This window comes from Doryrhamphus excisus, chromosome 23, assembly GCF_030265055.1.
Source record: "Doryrhamphus excisus isolate RoL2022-K1 chromosome 23, RoL_Dexc_1.0, whole genome shotgun sequence".
NCBI lineage: Eukaryota > Metazoa > Chordata > Actinopteri > Syngnathiformes > Syngnathidae > Doryrhamphus > Doryrhamphus excisus.
This window is the reverse complement of record NC_080488.1, coordinates 12561635-12583269: the sequence shown is the minus strand read 5'-3', so window position 1 is coordinate 12583269 and position 21635 is coordinate 12561635. Positions and strand designations below refer to the sequence as shown.

The following is a 21635-nucleotide window of genomic DNA, read 5'->3' as shown; positions in this document are numbered from 1 at the left end:
TGGATGGCAAGGAAGTTTAGAAAAAGTGACATACATCATCTTTACCACCCGCAGCAACGTTCCCATTACATTTGATCAACGGGAACACAGCGGACCGGGACTTTGAACTTTTGCTGTCCATCAACAGAGAAGACTCATGAGTCAATTCAGCATATTTATTCTTGTCATCCGCGTCCTTGCATACAAACATACGTACATTAGCATGTTACACATACACGTCAATCCAGTGCAAAGATAACCCTAAGCAACATTAACAGGAGGATATTTTTTTAATTACATAATACTGTATTTCATCAACTTTGCCTGTCAGCATAACTGACAAGCACCCAGTTGTTTCTAATCGAGAGTTGCTGACTTCCTGGTCACCTGACCACTTATTCACGTCATTCCAATGTTATTTTGTGATGAAGTCAGTTTCAGTTTGTCAGTAAAAACCCAAAAAGCATCTTAACACAACATTCAAGGTCCTTCTAGCAACAAAACCTGCAGCAAACACCAACTTCCATCTTGTCTTTCCATACGCACCGACTGCATTCGGCGACGCTACCAGAAGCCGAGTGATGCAACTACAACTACTGCAGATGAGATGTTGGAACAAAGACAGGAAGATGTGAAGCGGAGGAAGATGAAAGTAGAGAGGAGGAGGGATCACCTGGGACGTGTTGACAAAGCGAAAAGAGACGAGGCGTTGGCGGCGGTGGAAGGTTGAGATGTAAGCGTCATGCATCACGGCCTCAATCAGTAGCGGGGCAATAGTGATGACGATTCCCAAAGAACCATCAGTTCTCTTGACTAAGAAATGGGTTCTTCCATCTCAACCCTGTACTGAATAAAACAGCTTTGGCCAAATCCTGGATTGGGCTACTGAGTGATCTCAGGAAGCATGACGCGGCTTTGAAGACTAACCTCCTGGAAATGACTGACAGCATCAGATGATTGATATCAGACTGGGGGAGAAGCCTGGAGCCGGGTCACTAGCCTGGAGCCGGGTCACTAGCTTGGAGCTGGGTCACATAGGATCTTCCAACTATTAACTGGAACCAGAAGCAGTTTAATACAGTAATTTAGGCCAAAAAGATCTACTGTAATCAAGAAAACAAAGAAACAGGCGAGATTCACACTGCAGGGTACGATGGCCAATTCTGATTTTTTTGTTAAAATCGGACCGATGCATCCAGGAAGTGACACATATCCACACAGTGTGTTTACAGAAGAAACATGGCCCCCCAGTTCTGCTGCATTTGTGGCAGTTTCAAGGACTCTGGACAACCACAATCAACGTTTTCTTAACCACGTTATTTTGCGTAGGAGATTACGACTTGACTATGGCAGTCCTGCAGTGTGAATTGAGTCGCTGTACAAGTATTAACATATTTTGAAATGATTACTGACTTTGGTGAATGAAATGTGACAATACAATAGCAAAAATTCCCAATGTGCGTGGCTGTGAATACTGAAATATGTGAATACCCCGAATTGGATGTCGTTTAAGTTCATAGTTGATATTTTTGCCCAAAATAAGCTTGATTCTCTGCACCAACCTGTCATGACGGCTGTGTAGCGTCCCATCCTCTGGAAGCAAACATTGCAACAATCCACTTTTCCAGTCACAAATATTCACAGAACCAGCTGTAATATACAGTAATACTAAGTCCATAACAATAACCAAATAGCAAAAAAAACAAAAACATTTGGCACATTTTCTGAGAGCAATAGAAATCAATACATGGAGGAATGTAACACTTAGGCAAACCCTGCTCAAAAAGTCTGACTTCTTCACATAAGGAGGTCAAATAATAAATGTTTGTCTTGGGATTGTCACTTTGAATTATGATGAGTACAACACAACCGCGATGGTCTTCATCGGTTGGTTGGTGTTCAATCTTTAGCTCATCAAGTCAATTACAGAACATAAGTTCCCACTAGATAAAAGCCTTTCAAAGCGCATCCATTTCTGGTTTTCCACCTTTGACTCCTTCAGTAGCAGAACCTCTGAACTTCTACGTTAGATGCTAACAGACGATCCACAAGTTGAGCTGACCAGGAGAAACAAATCCAGTGAACGTGTCAAACTCAGTTCTTCAGCTCCAAAATTGTGTCAGCGTGTCGTCTTTGTATGACAAACTTTGACAAGCGTGGAAAAAAAATCCAGGATGATGGAGTCCGACGCGAGCAGCTGCTTCCTGTGTCGCAGGTCCATTTCTCACCAGTTGAACAGAGAGTTCTGACCCAACGTCATGAAGTATATCTGGCTGCTGCCTCCTGACTGCACGGATGCAAAGAAGACCTGCAACAGGAGAAGAAACCACATCACATCATCGCGTTATCGCTTAGTTCAAGTACGGTCATGCCTCGTTTATCGTGGACCGGACCATGATCATGTCCGCAAAGTAGGTTCCTTATTTATAAATGGAACTTTGTGGCAGTTAGATTATAGAAAAACAGTTTAACACCTTCTAAATATGTATTTGAATATTATTACCGCTGTCTGGGAATAACACCCCTACCTTTATACTAGCATTACCCAGTATAGTAGACGTAAAAGCCATTTGAGACATAAACAGGGGCCTTGTGCTCCTAAGACGAAATACAAAAAATAGGGGATCACACTTTTGCTTATCAATTATGCAGACTGGCTTTTGATACATAATGATTATAGCTGTGATTCTGAGTATGTATATTTATTTTGTTTTAGTTATTTTGATCTTATTTGATCTTATCCTGTTATTACAAATAAAAAGGATGATATTTTGGTGGAAGATGTAGTAACAACATACCTTGTCATTCCTTTCACACAGGAACTTGAGTTTTTGGGCCTTTTTGTGCATGAAAACTCCTTCCAGGTTCCCCGTGTTTGCAGACCTGAGCTCAATCGCCTTTTCTCCCCAACCCATCACCTGGTTGGACTGCAGGTAGGCTGAGTAAACATGAATATTAGAAAACATTGTTCAATTCCCACCTCCCTGAATCCAACTACTCCACAATAATCTTGTAAATAAAACAGAATGATTGAGTCACAGGAAGCTTACCCACAGATGCAGGCATCTCTCCCCATTGCAGAACCGTATCCTTGGTGATGCGGCCATAGGTGTCAATGTAGACGCCCTCATCTTCATAGCAAACAAGAACCTCTGTTCCGGCACTGTCTGGCAAAATAATGATGGCATGGGGATGGATGGAACCCTGGATCTGTGAAACAAAGCAACCAACCAATTAGGAACTTCATTGACGTTTGTACAAAAATGACAGTAGAAACAAAAATACTTGCTCCAATGACAACACTGCAATACATCACAAATACTTCTTTTTGATCACATTTGAAGCAGCGTTACATGGGAAACTCACACAGGATGACAAGATTTTATTAGCTAGAACTGAAAAGATGAGCAGTCCCTGTCAGTGGATTGATTTAAGTCGGGCTTAAAAGCTTAACTTGAGCCTTGAGCCTGGCTTAATTATGCCAAGCTGCCACTACATTGTGGATAAAACTACAGCACTCGTGCTTAAAGATGTTTTCCTCATACATAATGTTGCTGATTATTGTTCTCAGTAACGTTCCACACTCCAAATTAAGTAATACAAGTATATTTGATTCACGCTGATATCGGATTGATATCTGTATCAGCCCATATTCAAGGCTACCTTATCGGAAAAAGTTGTATCCGTGAAACCCTAATAAAAAGCAAATAACAGAATTAGCTTGATTCAGCATAGAAAAGTAAAGCAACCTACTGTGCAGAAAAGTACTATCTGCAATACTTTCACCCTAGTAAGACATTCAGAATGTACTACAATTGCAAATGTGATGGTCAAGTATTGGAAGTAGAGAATCAGACACTATATGTATATGCAATGCTTGAAAAAAGATACATAAAACTGAATTTATTCTACTGTAGGTTGACTAAAAACAATCATGTCATAAAAAATGACGACACATCTAAAAGTATGTGATGAAATCGGATCAGAATTCCCAGAAGTGAGCCCCCTAATATAGGCTAGAGAATATATCAAGTTGTATACGTCACCATCGTGTTAGCCACCACAATCCTCAGCATCAGCACCGGCATCCACAGACGCAACGCAATCTTAATCCTCCGCCTTGGAATCAGCATTGTTACATCGTTCACGCACAACCACCACAGATGCTTCCGGTGTGTTAAGTGTCTGCAACTTTACGTGGGTGGGTGATGCACTGTGTGTGTGTGTGTGTGTGTGTGCGCAACGTGATGCTTGAGTGGGAGTGAAGTGTTCTCAAGAGCCCTGAAAGACAGTGAACTGTCTAAGGGTGTGTGTGTGTGTGTGTGTGTGTGAGTGTGAATGAGTGCTGAAAGAAAAACATAAGGCGCCCGTGTAGTCGGCAGCTGTGGGTGAACTGGCTAATATACCAGAAGAATACACACGCGCACACACTTGCACACACACGCGTAAAAGAGGACAGGCAGGGTGTATTTTTAGCGTGTTTTCCCTTCGTGTGTCCGGCGGTACTCTCCCACCCTCATTACTGAAAGTAGCACATGGTCGAGGTGAGTGTGTGTTTTTGTGTATTTGAGTGTGCAAATGTAGTCAGGTTTACAGTGCTATCTATAGGTGTGCAAATACACCAGTAACATTTATGTATAATGCACTTTTACAATACAGTATATGGAAAAATATAATGTAATAATGCAGAAGAAGTTGTGTCAGAATATGAGTCACTAGGAAGCTGCCCACATACAGAAATACAGAAATACAGAAATACGCTACCAGCCATGTCTCTTGGATTCAAACAGCAAGAGGGCGATTTGTTTACATTGAAGACTGAGTTTGAACATGGATAAAAAATGTCTTGATTCAGTGTGAATTCAAACGGATCCACAATTTTTATGTTCTGTTTTATGTCAATAGCCTCTACTTAACCTAACATACTGTATATGTTTTTAGGATGTGGGAGGAAGGTTGAGTACCCGGAGAAAGCCCAAACATGCACAGGGAGAACCTGCCTGTCCTACCTAGTCAGACTAGCGTTGTCCCATCTAGTCATTGGGCATGAACCAATGAAGCCTGTTCGGATGAGAGGGGGAAACGTTTTCCAAGACAACCTAAATAGTCCATCTGTGGTTGATTCAATACGTAGACAACCCTTGGTAGAACAACTGAGTTGATACATTTTTTGCTATTTCTAATGGAATCTAACTTTTCTGGCAGATCTGTGAGGATTTCCAACAAATTTCAACCCTACTAGCAATGTATGCAGGCAGTTTCTATTCCATAATCGTACCCAGCACTCATGCTCTGCTCGGCTCGGCTCTCGGTTGACTGATTTCGATACGAGTCAGATTGATATCTGGAATTAGCGTGCTGATGAGGCACAAAGCACACACTTCATGCTCTTGTTGCCTAAATGATTTCTCTGTCCCGTGAGTGGAGCTACAAGACACAGAGCTCCAGGCTGATTTATTGGTCTGTTTCTCATTAGCTTCTAATATTAGCTACACAAATAGCCATCATGTGCTTTATGAATGTTGTGTTCCTTCTTTCTGCCTACAAGATTGTATATCTCAACCTCTCTGATGTTGAATAACCCTGTTTGCTCAGGCATGTAAACCTTAACCGGAATAGAATATTGACTGCATGTAAACAGTGACGTCTTGCTCTGAAGTTGGTCATCTCAACTGATTCCTTCTTCATGCAGAATGAAGCAGCTCAATATGGAACACAAAGTATTGTATTGTGAGGGTACTCACATGCGTAGGCAGATAGAGGTCGTATGGGGTCCCAGAGTCTACATCAATGGCATGGAAACCAGATGAAGAACCATAGATAACCTTTAACCTTTGACCTTCCTCCACTGTCAGGTCTACAGACAGCGGCTTCTGCTGCAAAGACCTGAAGGACTGGGGCAGAAAAGAATGCAAGCATAATCAAAATGGAAAGGTTTTCCAATCATGAAACAAGGCAACAAAAGTAGTACAGGCCACGGTGGATGTGGAGAAATGGGGCACCGCTTTATTGAGAATCTCCTGAGACTTGAGTCTCACACGCCTGCATGGGTCATATCCACATTTGGGGCACAGATTGGTTGTGGCTGCACCTCATTCACTATTTAGTGATCTATCTATGTTGATGTTGATGTCTACAGGTACAAGTGTATTGTTTAACCAACGTAGAGCTAGCATGCCAAGGAAATATACGAGTAAAAAAGATTACCCACCTTAAAGGCCATGAACTTATGGTAGGGTTTGGGTGCCCAGGCATAAACCTCTACTGCATTCTTCAGCGCAATCACTAGAAACTTGATCTTCTCATATCGCACTGAGCAAAGAAACACATGCACAAACATTTGAAATAAATTCCCCACATGAAATACCGTCATTTCCGTCCATAGGTGGCTACCTTTTTTCTTCACGCTTTGAACCCTGAGACTTATACGGTGATACGGCTAATTCATTGGGCTCACTGCATCTTGTGGGCTTCAGAGCAGTCACAACCATTTAGACAAGGTCTCAATAAGTTACCCTGACTGGAACCCTGTGGCTTGTTCAGTGATGTGGCAAAAAAATTGTCATGATGGTCGGAGTGCAGCTTCAGGAAGTAGTGATGTGGACGGGCGAGGTGGAAGCTGATATCACGTTTCCAGCGATGTCTGATACATCATGAGTAAGTTTGATCAAGCGCTACTACAGCTTCTGCTCGGACTACTTGGACCGCCAACCTTCACCAATGGGTTTCAAAAGGCTGGACTACTGTGTGAGGAAGAGCTTTATAAATTGCTAATGGCTCGAGACGAAAGTGACAGAAAAAGCGTCAAAGAAAGAGAGAAAGAGAGGCTGATAAAGTGTGTGATGAAGGAATTATGAAGACGGCGATGAATGAGTTTTTCAGTAGGCCAATGTTGAACTAGCCATGTTCCAGGCATCTTTGTGTTTATTTAATCAAATATTTTTACAAAAATCTTTCTGCATAACATCTTTTTCGTCTTGACATTTAGTTGACAGGAGAAAACGAGGACAGCAATGAACAGCTTTCTGGTAGGCTACTGTTTAACCAGCCGTATTATGACTGCAATATCTGACAGTAAGACTAAAAGTACAGGATGTGTCAATACTGCATTGTACTTACCCACTTTATAGTGAACACAACCTTCCAGATCACCAACAGACGTCCAACCTTGCCTCTTCTCCACTTCCGGGTCATTCCTGAGGATTTTATTTCTCAACCAGGACAGGTAGTACAAGCGGAGCTTGTTCTTCTTACCTTGAAGCACATTGAGATCAATCCTGTTTAGATTATATATAAATTAAATCATAAATCAAGTTAAGAATGCATGCTCCTCTTGAACTTGCCCTCAAGGTTTGTTTATCTTTGCTCATAAATACCGCAGTATTGTGAAATATTCATGATAAAAGGCTTCAAGTGAACCAATACAATTTTCATCAACTCCAGGAAATTGCAAACATTATAATTATTACAATTAATTTCTTCAATGTAAAACTTGAGTCATTCTCCTTTTATGACAGATTTGGTAGTAAACATATACATGTAAATATCAAATATTATCAGTTTTTCATAATAATCAGACGGCACACTCTCGGCCTGACATTTGGAAAGCATCTATGGATTGATTGAAATATCCCTTGGAGAATGTTGTTCAATAATAGACTCATTGTTCAATCAGACAAAAATATATATCCTGGAAGATTTAGAAATCCCAGTGCCTGTACCTGATATGGTGATGAGCACGTTGAGTCCTTCCAGCACATCCATCTGCTGAAACCTTCTTCTGCTGATGAGTGAGTAGACCTTCCCCTGACCACTTCTGTCCAGCAGCCAGAGACCATTCTCTGTCCCAACCAATAGATTCACTCCTGCAGGGTTTAAAACAGCCAAACAACAACATTGATCATCTACACAACAAAACGTCAAAGGAAATACTTTCAAACTACCAACCCCACAGTCCAGCGCAGAGAACCTCAGCAGTGAATTTCTTCTTGTATTTGCGGATCTCAGGAGAGTCACTCTGTGGTCGAATATTAGTTGGGTTCACGTTGACCACAGATCCCTTCCTGTGGTTCTCTCGCTTGATTGGCTCACCCTTACTGCATGCTACATGGGACATTGACACCAACAGTTTCCATTTTGTCTGGTAGAGGTCAAATCCTTGTCATTATAACTGCACTCAACACAAATATAAACACAGCCTTTGTTTTTGCTCCTGTTTTTTCATGAGCTGAACTCAGATGTTTTCAGCCTCCAGGAATTGTGTACAGATTCTTGCAGCATGGGGCCGTGCCTCATCGTGATGTGATAAGGAGTGATAGTTGGGGATGAATGACACAACAATGGGTCTTAGCATCTCGTCACATTATCTCTGTGCATTCCAAATGCCATCAATAAAATATATCTTTTCACTGTCCATAACATTTGCCTTACAGGACAGCATACTCACTGTGCATCGCCCATTGAGCATGTTTGGGAAGCTCTGGATCAATGTATGTGGTATTTGAGGCGACTCGTATGTCTTTTGTGTACATCCTTGAGTTCAGTTCATGAAAAATGGCAGCAAAACAAGTTTTTGTTGATTATAAAAGTTGCAGGCTGCATGGCGGTCTCTGTGTGGAGTTTGCATGTTCTCCCCGTGCATGCGTGGGTTTTCTCCGGGTACTCCGGTTTCCTCCCACATTCCAAAAACATGCTAGGTTAATTGGCCACTCCAAATTGTCCATAGGTATGAATGTGAGTGTGAATGGTTGTTTGTCTATATGTGCCCTGTGATTGGCTGGCCACCAGTCCAGGGTGGACCCCGCCTCTCGCCCCAAGACAGCTGGGATAGGCTCCAGCGCCCCCGCAACCCACGTGAGGATAAGCGGTTTTCGGAATGTGGGAGGAAACCGGAGAAAACCCACGCATGCAAACGCCACACAAAAATGGCCGAGGGTGGAATTGAACTCGGGTCTTCTAGCTGTGAGGCCTGCGTGCTAACCACTCGTCCACATGAAGGACATAAAATACATTTAAAAAAATAAGTAAAAGTACTAGTGTACAAATGTATTTACTGGGGCTTTGTGGTGGTGAAGATATTGGGATCAATCTTGGATCAATGAAGGAGAAGAAGGAGGAAGAGGATGATGAGGAGATGTTTTTGCCAGTTGGACTGCTGAAAGTCTGAGGAAAACAAAACAAAACCAACTGGAATAAAAGCTGTATTAGATGGGATTGTTGCCCTATAAACATCAGAACACAGAATAATTACTCATGATACTTGTGATCAGTACAGATGTTAGTATTACTAGATCATTACTTCAGAGAAGAATCCATTTCACTTTGGTTGTACAGGACTGCCACCTCCATCGTTATGTCTTGTAGAGGTCTTGTACATGACATCACTTACATGGAGTTCCCGGTGGGTGGGTGATCGTGGTGCTGTGGGTGACCGTGAGTAACTGTGCTCTCCTGTCCGAGAAGACGTGGGTGAGGATATCTTCTGCAGAAGGTCTGGTAGCATGTAGGTGTCATCTGATGTCATCTGAGACAGCTGGATAACAAAACAAGCATGGATGCAAACGTGGCGTTCTTGGCTTAAGACCACGTATGTATTTCACAGTTGAAGTGACGTAACCTTGGTTGAGATGATATAAAAAGTGAGCGGCGGTGTGTGTGTGTGTATGTAAGGACCTGGTTAAGGTTGTGATGAGGTTGCAGCACGATGCCATCAGGAAATTGTTTGAAATACTTCTCCCCCTTTCCATTAGAGAGGCCAGAACTAGAGAGATGTCAAGTAGAGATGTTGAGTTTTTAGTCAGTATAAACTTTGTCATCATTTGCATTCGGCCTCTACAACTCTGATAATACCACATGGTTTGATTAGGAGATTAAATCAGTGCAATGAATTATTAATAAACCCGAGTTATACGCAGACAGAACTTGATAATGACATGTCACCTGTTCCTGTCTTCATCATCACTGCTGTCAAACTCATCACTGGAGGACGAGTACTCTGTGGCCTTGTTGAATGGGCTCAGAGCAGACTTGAATCCCTGCTTTAGAAGGGGTACAATTACTACAAATGAAATACATAAATGTCAGCAATCAGAGAAGCAGCAGAATGTTTGTTTCTTTTGGCTTTTTCCCTGATTACGGGGTCGCCGCAGAATACATACAGTAAATAGACCTTTTGGCTACATCTGGGAGTCAATGTGTTTGTTGGTGTTTATCAAAGCTTGTATTTTCATGATTATAAGTAATCATTCTTGATTGATCTTTGTTTAAACAAATCATCAAATGACACACTTCCATGAAAGTATTTTTTACTTGTGAATGTCTGCTGGGGATGTCGTCCTGCTGCCGTCTGTGATGCTGCCGACGTTGCTGCACACATGGACTGTCCTGCTTCAAGTAGTCTAAGGTACAGAAAGTCATATGAGCCGCGGTTCCGTTAGTTAGACCCTGTTTAAATGCTTCTCAGTAGCCTGCAGTTGACATGGATGTTCCATATTTGCTGCTATACTTTATCGCTATGCCAAAACATATACACAAAACAGATGAACGGGTGTGTTCCCGTAGTCTTGTGTTAATGATGAGAGCATTATGTATTACTTTTATATGACTTTCAGCTATGAATATGCTTATTCGTCCCCCATCCGGATGTCATATTGTGTCTCAATACAGGGTCTGCCAAAACACTTGTTAGTATCGTATTGCTATAGTCCCCACAAATTGAACCTGAAGAGAAGTCACTATAGGAAACAGAATTCTTTGAGAATACGCTAAGAATACCTTTGAATATTTTGGTAAAGCAGAACAGAGATACCCCAGGGAGGAACTGACCTGGATGGCTACTGGTCCCACCTTGAGACACGGACCTTGAACCTTTATCTGTCATGAGCACTGGACTACCACTAGATGGAGAGAGAGGCACACAGATGGAAGGAGCGCAAACTCACAGGTTAATTGCAATGAAATACAAACAGTTCTTCATTTTCTAATCCAGGATAACTCCTTTGCTGTGCTGATTTCCTTAGCATATGTTTAATCAAAGCAAGAGCTGACAACTGATTGTTTTTGTGAAGCTTTGCAAAAACAACACACACAATGAAGCAAATGCAATGTCTGACTACCACCTTTGCTGCCTTGTTTCAAGTCCACAAATTACATTTTCTCTGGTTCATTCTACTTCATGTTAAATCACCTTGGCTTGTATCTAGTTGATGACACAGGAACACGAAGACAAAAGCAACATTCTGCAGCATAATCAGCTGACAGAAATGTGATGTCATTATTCAATACCCTTCACCTCAAAGCATAACTTTAAAATATAAAGGGAAATAATAAGGGAAATAAAATCCTGATGAGTAGGAACTACCTCTAAAGTATTATGGTAAATATACTGAAGATGTACAGTGCTGTAAAGGAGACAATACCACACACATACTCAAACAGCACAGATGCAGTCATTTTCTCCTTACATAAAGACACAGTTGCTTAAATGATTTATCATAGCAATTATAACTGTTGTTGATTTGTGTCATTTTTGCCATAGTTAATATGGAAGTTGGAAAAACGTCTGGCTACCTGGAAGCAGCCCTCCTGTGTCCCTTCACCAGCTCTCTGCAGTAGAACTTCGAGGTAGTACGTTCCGGGACCTGCAAAATGCATAGGAAACACATAGCAAACAATCCTTTTAACTCATGCTGCAGTTTTCTATTTTATAACATTTTCAACCATTTTACATACACAGATAGTTGAGAGAACATCATGAGTAACACCCGAATTGTTTCAATGGCAGGAAAAAAAATGGTAGTTTCCATCTTATGAAAGGAAATCCTTCCTATCTCATCACAGTCAGTAAAACTATATTTGGATCACTTGGAATACTATTATTTTGGAGTACTATCACACGTGGAGGTCCTGTGCAAGGTATTTGTTGAGCCTCTTTACAATGAATGTGCAATATTATTTTTCTATGATTTTCTTTCCCGGACAAAGATCCATGTCTGAGTGAAAACAGTTTGGCGACCCAAAAGTAGCCCTCCAGTTGATTATCACTGAACTACAGGATGCCCGTCAAACCATCTGGTGACCTTTTGGTCTCTCACAACCCCTAGGCACCCCCGCCTAGTGACAAAGAGGAAAACACATCCGACAGAACAGGAAGTGAGCAGAATGCATATCATCCATTTGACAACTTTTTCACATCCTGTATGACATAAACGCCCTGGTGTCTGATTATGTGGCAGCGTTTCTGAAACCATTCTTTAGTAACAATCACAGGAGGGATTGAGTTATTAACTGCTCTATTGACTCCATATGGCCTCCTGTTAGTTCAGCAACACAACATTGCAAACAGACAGCTTTATTGCCCCTCCTGTCGTTGATGTAGTTATTAGTTGTTCTATTAACTCCATATGCTGTTAGTAAATACAGCTAACAGCATCTTGGGTTCAGACCTTTGAGGGGAGCAGGTACATTAGACACAGAGCAGCGGTGTGTGTATCATAGAAATGTCTTTGTTTAGAGCCATCACAGAAGAAATAAACACCTACAGTGGGCACAGGATGTCCAGCACACACACCAACATAATACCATGTGAGGGAGTCTACATCCTGTACACAGTGGAAATGGACCTACAACTTCCTCCTTGCATGGCAGCGTGCCACATGGTCACATTCAGAAGAAAAGACAAACTATGCCCTATGAATGACATGACATCATTCATGTGTGGCTTCTACCCAGGTAGTCCTACCTTAGGTGGGGTCTCGGCGTCCCAGAAGACTTCATCGGTGGTTGACATTGGTGAGAAGGGGGACAAAGACGTGATCGCCATGTTTGACATCGAGCTGCTGTGGGAGGCACCTCGACTTGAGCTCAGATTGGCATTCTGGGGGGGGGGGGGGGGGGGGGGGGGGCGAATTCACTCATTGTCAATATGCAGTGGAACCTTGATTAATGTTTTTGGACAGTTTGAGAAAGTGCGACTCTCACCAAATCATTTCCCATAAGAATGTAATGTAAATGTATTCTCCAGACTATAAATTGAAGACCTTGTTTCACTGGGCATCAAACAATTCAATAGTGAACATTCATTCCAAAGATGGACCAACAGCATGTCAGCTATATTCCCCCTTTTCCTCCCAAAGAAGAAGAAGAATACTGCAAGTTGGTTTGTGTTTTGGAGCTGTGTGATACCTGGTGGAGGTGAGCTCTCTGCATGGCAGGGGTACAAGGACTAGAGCTGCTCCCAGAGCCGAGCCGTGAGTGCATCTGGCTGGGAAGGCCAGCAGCAATAAGCATCCTGGCTATATTTGAGTCCTGGTAATCCACCTACAAAATGAAGCAGATCATGTCTAAAGATGATGTCCAATATAACTCGGCCAATTGCTACACTTCTAAACGAGGAACAGAAAAGTAATGGTAAATGAATCAATCCAACCAGACCTTGCTAAAACATTTGACTCATTTAAGATAAATACTGAGATGAACGGGGCAAAATAAGTAGTTGCAAACAGGAGAAGCTCGGTGCTTGGTGGACATACAAGGACATGTCAAGGGCAGACAGACTCCATAACATATGGAGAACGGCTGTGATAAAAAGTGTCTGATAGCTGAGGAAGACACTGCTTTACCGCTGAGCGCTGGCAATTTGCAGGGCGGCTGTGCGAGGAAGCAGCGGCAGTAGCGGCAGGAGTGGCCGTGTTCCCACTGTTAGCCATTAGCTGTTGGACAGGTGCCTCTGGCTTTTCTCTGTGTCTCTCCCGCTCTCTCTCTCGCTCTCGCTCTCGCTCTCTGTGTCTGTGGTCATGCTGCAGGGACAGGAGCTGCGTTTGGTCTTTAGGCAGGGTGCGGTGGGATCTCCTGCCTGCTGCGGGCTGCTGATGCTGGCTCAGAAGCTGGGGCTTGGCTTGCGACTGCAGACGAGGCTGCTTGGCCTTAAGCTGAAGCAGCTGGTTGGGAGCCACGGCTCTCTATGCGGTAAACATGGAAAGCACACATAGAAACAGGACAGTGCCAGGGAGTGACCAATTCAAGCAGAATTTGTGTATAATTTAGTGCGGGGTAAATTATTACACACAAGCAGCTTGTAATAAGATTGTATGTTAAACACATACAGAAGGACACTACGTATAAATACATGACAACAAGTGTTCAACATTGTGTGAGTCTTATTTATGTCTGACACTGTTATTTTCTCTGATTATGTCTGTTACAATGGGTAGTACATGTCTAAAGGTTATTACAAGTTATTTAGTGCAAAATAATAAGCAACTTTTCTATGTTCAAATTACAAAAATGTTCAGGACCACTACTTCATTCACACATCACAGTTGGGCTTATAAAAAAAAACACCTTTACAAGGATAACAATGCTCAATTTGGATGACGCTGTGGCGATAGTTTGCAGAGGTGTCAAACTTGCTAAATAAGGTAACCAACATTTTACAAACATCTCCTGTGTCATCCTGGTGAGTAATCCCATCAGCAGGTCAGACTAAGACACCATGCCGATGTTTTGGGTGTTTTTTGCTCCATCAACTACTCCTGAAATGCTCAGCGATAGCATGAGGAGACATGCTGGTGAAATGATACGTCTGACTGCCTATCGAGAATGGATAGCAACGTTTTGGAAGGAATACTGAGCAACAGGACAAGAGGAAGGGTAGGAAAGAGGAGTGCATGCTGTGAATGCTGGAGGGAGGGCTACAGTGAGAAAACAAGGAAAAGGAAGAGAAGGCATGCAGCGTACAACCAAGACAGTAAGAGAAGGCTTTAGAACAAAAGTGAAGCGCCTGCTGTGATAAACGTTGGCTTAAAAGCTTGTCAGGATCTAACACCCCGGCTCCAGCAATGGGTATGCCATGGCTGTCTGTCTCAATCCTAACGGGAGTCCCTGACAAACACAGAATTAAAAACAAATCCTTCTCACTTCACTTCACGCCAAAATGACAAACTTAGTCTGTACTACCAGGGGTCTAGAAAATCAATTGCATGGTTGAACTACATTCTGTTTTTTTCCCTATTGCTAACCATACAAGGCGTCACTCTGCATTCTTTCTGCAGCTTTATAAAACAACAGCCACGTCTATCAGTGCTAATATGTGTCTTTAATGTTTCATTGTTACAGACAGGCTGCATTGCCCCTCATTGGGACACCCATAAAGAGTACAACAGATGGCCGCTCTTTGCAGGGGTTATGTTCCGTACCTACCCGTGAATAATGAAAATCTACAACTAATAGAGACGCCCATGACAAATATCTGTTTTTGACACACGACTCGCTCTCCGCTGCTAAACAAAACTGGCTGTTTGATGATTGGATTGAGCTTCCCACGTCTCTCTTCGATTTCCATTGTTCACTCGCAACACTGCACTTTCCAATACATTCCTTTTAATATGTCTAGAGTTTTGACAGAAAATGTTTGGTTTTTATGAGTAGAAATCTCTCTCTTGGAAGTGGACAAAATGCATGTATGTCAAGAAATCGACTTTTGCATCTAGTTTCTTGGAAACTACAAGGCAGATAATTATAAGCAGCTGGTGCAGAAACCTCCACCTTGAATACACTAACTAACCAGCACAGTTAAACTGATTTTCAGTTAGCCACTTTTCTCTCAGAAGCAAGTTGAGTCCAAGCATTTGTAGACAAGTGCAATGTCAGATGATTCGTGAACGGATGGATTGACAGATGGATGGACAAATGCAGAAACAATTGTAAAATGGTTTTGTTTACCTGCTCTGATTCCAGAGGCCTTTTGGACGCATCGGCATTCCACTGTCTCTCGGCATGGTCCTGGCACACACATGAAAACCCAGATTATAGGGCAACATTATGGAATTGTGATTTAAACATCATTATTGTGTCCTCCAAATACTGTACCTACAGTATGTACATGTAAATAATTAGGGTATATTGAGGGCCAGATGACTTCTGAGAAGTGGGAACTAAAATATTCTGAGATTGCAAGATGTTGAGGAGCTCTTTGCCAATGCCCATTACTAAATAATTCACAATGACCTCAAGTTGAATTTCTCCTTAGACGGCCATGACGTTGATTTCAATATTTTGCATGGATATGAACTAAAGTTAAGTTACACTGCATTCTATCAGCTGTAGGAGAACTCAAGTAGGGGCTGCTGTATTTACGTCTCAGCATGTGGCTGTTGACATTTTTAGAAACACAACATTATAGCAAAGTGAAGACTGCAATGCTCAGAGCTATAAGGCGCAGTGACAGGTTCACATAACACATGTTTATTTATTTTTATTTCTACCTTGACACATCTAACATGCTTGGAATCTTTACCAACCAGGTACTAGAAATAACAGCTGGTAGTACCAATACAGAGTAGGATGAGGCAACTAGGTACTAGGCAGTAGAAACAGTGGAAACAGTCATCTACCCAGCTGTAAGGTTAAGATAATCCTTAAGTGTTCCCCGTCCTTTAGTAAAATTCACATTACTTTGAATGTAAAGCAGTCATAGATATGCATCCCTTGTCCATGAATGATTTGATTTGTTTGCAAGTTAGAAGAAGAAGAGAGACTTCAATTCATGAATGATGTCTCATGAATAAGGCAGGGGCCATCTCATCAAGCAAACATTTTTGTGTCACCTGTTTCCTATCACTCCTCTGATATCTGTCATCTTTCAGGATTCCGTTGTCTTGGCGATGATATTCCTCGCCGAGCATGATCTCTTGAAGTTCCGCCCACTGAAAGGCGGCATCTGACAGTTGCCGCCGTTGTTGCTAGAAAAATGAAATCCCAAGCTATTATTATTATTACAGTTTTTGCAAGTTACATACGTAATAACGCTGCAGTAAATAGCACTTACATCCTCTAATATTTGCCGTTTTTCATGTTGTTGTTGGATTCTCCTCTGTCTGTCAGCCAGTAACTGCTGCTTGTATCGCTCCTGTTCTAATTGTTGCAAAGCCTAGGTACACATCAAAATAAAAATACAAATAAAGGGCTTTTTCTTTATTTAGCTTTCCTTCCTCATCCACATTATATATAAAAAGCTCAACACTTATTGGACAAAGGCGTAGATAATGTTCATTTCAGGGATTTGGATTCATTTTGGCACGCAGCCTATGACCCCCTTGCTGACTCTGCATGGGATCTTCGGAGGAAATAAACTATTTCATTGGGAAAGATTTAGTCTGCGACAAAACCTACTTACTTGCTGCCTCTGCTGATCTGCACCAACTCTGTTAGCCCTCAGTCGACCTTCTGCTCGATCCTCTGTCTGCAAACGTAGAAACTCTCGCCGTAACGTCCATTCGCCAGGTACATTAACGATGGAGCTAAGTCAGGAGAGAAATATGGAGTGTGTTATGTTCAGGAATATGCTCATGACCAAAAATGACTAAGATGATGGTAACCAGCATGCATACAGTACAGACACAATGCTGATGTTTACCTGGGCTCGCCTTCCTCCTCTGTGACCTCGTCCTCTTCCTCTTCACTACCACTGTACTCGTACTCGGGACCCTCTGAGAAAGAGCAGGAAGGACGAGAGCATAAATAAATCATAATCTAATTTCTCAACTATATTATTGTTATTATTTGATGAAGAAAATTCAAACCCTGATCATCCCGATCTCCTGTGTGGTCAACACTTTTGCTCTTTTCTGATATATTGTGTACCAAACCACTGTATTTGGACCGAGCTCGATTCATCAGCTGAGAAAATAATTGTTACTCGCAGCCTTTAAACTGATTTGTGAACCGCAACATGATTTGTTTTTTTTACTGTAGGTAGAACTAGCAAGAACAGCAGACACGCCAAACCACATGTAGACTTGCAGTTGCATGTGTGCCACCACTCTGCTTTCTGTGTGTCGGAAGCTTCCTGTCTGAAAACAGCAGTTTGTCTATAAAGTGAGCTGGTCGTGTTGGACAGATGATGTTTGGTGATGGCTGGTGCCTTGGGGGGAAAGGCTTTTAAGTACATACAGTGTGCTTCTGTGGATTCTTTCAGAGTGCTGCTCTTTGTCTTGATTAAGCATTCCACCATGCCTGCTGTTTGCACCAGCAGTGCCTCCTGCCAGTAGCAATTTTGCCATTATGTGGGCCAAGCTTTGAAAATACAGTGAAAGTCTTGTTCAGTGAAGAACCACAGGACAAGTCTCGTATAATCATTTACAACGGGACCCGAAAGTCTGAACCAGTTGACAACCGGATTTAAACAGCTATTTTGCAATTATGGGACCATCCATGACTGCATTTGATTTGTAAATCCCACTTTACAGCCCCAGTATGCATGTGAATGCAACAGTTCCTTCTCTGCGTCAGTTAGCTTATTGTCTACTGAGCAGAAAGATGGACCAAGGGAGCGTGGAACAACATTTGGTCAACATATGGCCTGGAAGTATCTTGGGAAAACGTGAACATTTAACTGACACGCCATATGTTGAAATGAACATGGGGAGCGGTTGGAGTGCAGGTGTTTGCTCCAACCAAAGAGAATGGGAAGATCAATTCTCCATGTGTAGAGGACACATGGAGAATTGCCGTGCTCTCCGCTGGTGATGTCATTTGGGCTCGTGCCACTGCGATCTGAGACTAAAAGCATTTTGCTGAGACACAACACGTTTTATGCCAAAGTTTGATGACACAAAAGACACACTTCTGGAGGGAATGATTCACCCTCTCAGATCTTGGCACTTGGTTGCAGTATCACTTTTGGATACTGGACTTTTGCATTCAATCACATCATCTTTTTGCATGTGTTCTTAATGAGTCTATTGTCTTTCTCAACGATATTTCTATGTTTACTCCACACACTAATATGACTATCATTTCTGTACACATATTTCGACAGTCATTAGCGTGTTTTTATAAGCGAACAGAAAATTAGACCCAGATGGCTTTTCTGCTCCCTACTTCCTTCCCGCCTTAGCTTCTCCAACTTGGTCTGCTCTCTTTTTAGTCTCTCCTTGAGACTTTCTTTCTCCTCTGTCAATGGATACATCTGATGAGTAAGACAAGCGCCTTATAAGGCGTAAAGGAATATAAATACATACTATACAAATGATGAATGGAAGACATGATTCTTGATGCGACTGTCTCAAAGACACAAAGTGGCAACAACATCAACCACCACCACCTTCCAGTTTTGACATGAGTAGCATCAAAGTGTCAACACTTTCAACACTCCTGGCCTGAACAGACCAGCAGTTGGAACCTTCAGTGCTGCTGTTGCAATGCCTTCTTTCCATGCATTATCTGTTAGGATTATTCTCTCTAAATTTAGTGGGTGCAGCTTAAACACCGGTGCATCTTACACACCGGAAATTGATGAAGTGCATTTTTAGCAGCAAATATTCAAGGGTGTCCTTATCTGGAACCTCTGCTGAAAACACATCAATTACCTCCATGTGTACCTGACCTAAACGTACATTGCTGATTGAATTACCATACTGATGCTGCATCATCAGTGGGTGAATGCAGTGACCCTGTGACCAAGAATGATATTGCTGAATATTACCTTTCTCCTTCTTCTTTCTGGTTCTGTCCAGGTGATCCTTGAGCATGATGCGCACTTGTCTCTCATTCGTCAAATCTCGGATGAAGGCATGCCTCAGCAGGGCATCTGTTGTGGGTCGGTGCAGATGGTTCTTAACTAGACAGCTATCAATGAACGATAAAAAGCGCTTGGACCTGTGTGAGAGATTAATAGAAGGTAACCATGAAAAAAATAGCAATATGTATATGAATGTAAATTAAAACACACTCATATTGATTATTTTTTTTAATTACAATTCATCCAGAGAGCACTTAGAAGTACCAGTATTTCCTCTTTGCTTCAGTGAAATGTAGTCACAATTGGTAAAATAATTTATGCAATTGATATACTAATGTGGTTTATGACTCAGAATTAATTCAAAACAAAATAAACATAGAACTTACCTTTTATACGAAAATCACTGATACAAAAAGAAAACGTTCATTTGAAGGTTGAACTTTTATCAAAGAGTATTTCCAAGGCCCCCAATGTTTCAGAAAAGCATAGCATAGCATGTTTAAAATGCTGCAAAACATACATTGGTATGCCCGGAGCTGTGCTGGAGCCTAAAGGCTGTCTTGGATAGAACTGCACAGCCCAGACCGTTGGAGCTATCTCAGGCTGTGATATGAACTTGGGTTTCCCATGACATGAATAGTGCATGAACACACCACTAGTTCAATCTGAAGAGCTGATCTATTATGTATCCAAGTGAAGCAGACGTGAGGACAGAAGAGTAGATGGAATGAGAGTGTGAACTTTTAACTTTACATTATGACAATTACTCTTTTTTTTTAATCAATGTTTTGGATGCTTATCATGGAAATCTTTTCTCAAACGAGTCCAAATCAGTGAAAAATCTGTTGCATCTCTTGAAAGTCTTAAGTGGTTGTTCGGCGCTACCAAGGCATTAGGGTCAGCCTATCCCAGCTGAGTTTGGGCGAGAGGCGGGGTGCACCCTGGACTGGTACTGCTCAACCAACTGGGGCTTAACTTTGAAAAATGTATTTTCCAACAATGTTATCTGCAGCTCTACCCTGATTAGGATTAAAAGTAGCAATAACTTTTATTGATTTTATGCTTTTTTGTTACAGTGAAGACAAGATAAGGGACTCTATTGACCAAGACTCACTCCAAATATACTTGCACCAACTAATTACTAGTAACAAAATAGAGTCAGATAGTGTGTGTGTGTACTCACCATTTCTTTGATTTGAGTCTCGGTGGAGGGTTCCTTGGAATCAAAAACAGAGCTCTCATTGGGTGCATGTCACACAGAGCTACACACATACACACAATGTTCAGACAGGGGCAGAGAACAAGTGGCAGTCAAGATAAATCCCGAGTGGGGAAAATACATTTGATAAAAAGTAATAGTGTGGTAAATGTCTTACGAGGTGCTCCTTCTGCCATCTCTAAAGCCGTGATGCCTAAAGACCAGAGGTCACTCTGACAAGACGGATAAGAAAAAAATAGTCAATTGAGTGCACACACAAAAACCTCTGGATGAGTTCTGCTCAACATTGATGATTTCATGTATTTATTTCTGCAAACACGGTGCCTCGTGTAGTTAGTAATATACACCAGGAGATGGCGGTGACTTTAATATGAGCAACAGTATAATATACGTACATTCATTCATTTTCTACGCTTGGCACATATAATCAAACAATCATGTTTAATTCATTTACTTTCATACCCTGTAGTCATATGTGGCTTCGGGGTTCTCATCACAAGCGATGACCTCCGGAGCCATCCAATATGGCGTACCAATAAAGGTATTCCTTCGACCGATCGTCTTGTCCAACTGTGCCGAAACCCCAAAATCCACTGAAACACACATAACACGGGAGACAATAAAGTGATTGTGATGTGATTGCGCCCTTGTTGCAACATTCCAAGTGTGTGTATTGTTCTGCCTGCAGAGATGTGCATGTGCTTGAGATGCCACAGTGCATGTGTCCATGTGTCATACCAAGTTTGACTTCGGCATTCTCTGTAAGCAAAACATTCTGTCCCTTAATGTCCCTGTGAATCACATGATGGGAATGGAGATGGGAAAGACCCTGGAGGACAAACATGCGCACAGTCAGATGACAAATGAGGTCATAAACATTCACTGAATAGAGAAACAGTATTTCAAGCTTATTCAGAT

At 41.9% G+C, this 21635-nt stretch overlaps 1 protein-coding gene across 4 annotated transcripts in view; it reads right to left on the bottom strand.

The window, feature by feature from the left end:
• Positions 1-159: 159 nt before the first annotated feature.
• Positions 160-21635, bottom strand: part of si:zfos-2326c3.2 (misshapen-like kinase 1) — a 34849-nt gene continuing 13373 nt past the window's right edge. The window contains exons 6-34 of one of the 4 annotated variants that reach the window (XR_009120855.1): positions 21456-21546; positions 21180-21310; positions 20875-20929; positions 20682-20760; positions 19463-19635; positions 17393-17465; positions 17153-17276; positions 16805-16906; positions 16584-16718; positions 15700-15759; positions 13599-13937; positions 13162-13296; positions 12719-12853; positions 11548-11618; positions 10804-10874; positions 10288-10376; positions 9919-10016; positions 9652-9739; positions 9368-9511; positions 9033-9141; positions 7927-8082; positions 7701-7844; positions 7099-7233; positions 6191-6291; positions 5724-5873; positions 3030-3189; positions 2778-2917; positions 1542-2287; positions 160-1034 (exon numbers count right to left, since the gene is read on the bottom strand). Coding sequence is in view for 3 of the 4 variants with exons in the window: in XM_058062995.1 (XP_057918978.1) it covers positions 2204-2287; positions 2778-2917; positions 3030-3189; positions 5724-5873; positions 6191-6291; positions 7099-7233; positions 7701-7844; positions 7927-8082; positions 9033-9141; positions 9368-9511; positions 9652-9739; positions 9919-10016; positions 10288-10376; positions 10804-10874; positions 11548-11618; positions 12719-12853; positions 13162-13296; positions 13599-13937; positions 15700-15759; positions 16584-16718; positions 16805-16906; positions 17153-17276; positions 17393-17465; positions 19463-19635; positions 20682-20760; positions 20875-20929; positions 21180-21310; positions 21456-21546 (3372 nt within the window). In the remaining variant the exon portion in view is untranslated. Of the gene's footprint in view, positions 2288-2777; positions 2918-3029; positions 3190-5723; positions 5874-6190; positions 6292-7098; positions 7234-7700; positions 7845-7926; positions 8083-9032; positions 9142-9367; positions 9512-9651; positions 9740-9918; positions 10017-10287; positions 10377-10803; positions 10875-11547; positions 11619-12718; positions 12854-13161; positions 13297-13598; positions 13938-15699; positions 15760-16583; positions 16719-16804; positions 16907-17152; positions 17277-17392; positions 17466-19462; positions 19636-20681; positions 20761-20874; positions 20930-21179; positions 21311-21455; positions 21547-21635 lie in introns of all 4 variants that reach the window. The other 3 variants (XM_058062995.1, XM_058062996.1, XM_058062997.1) reach the window with 3 other exon arrangements.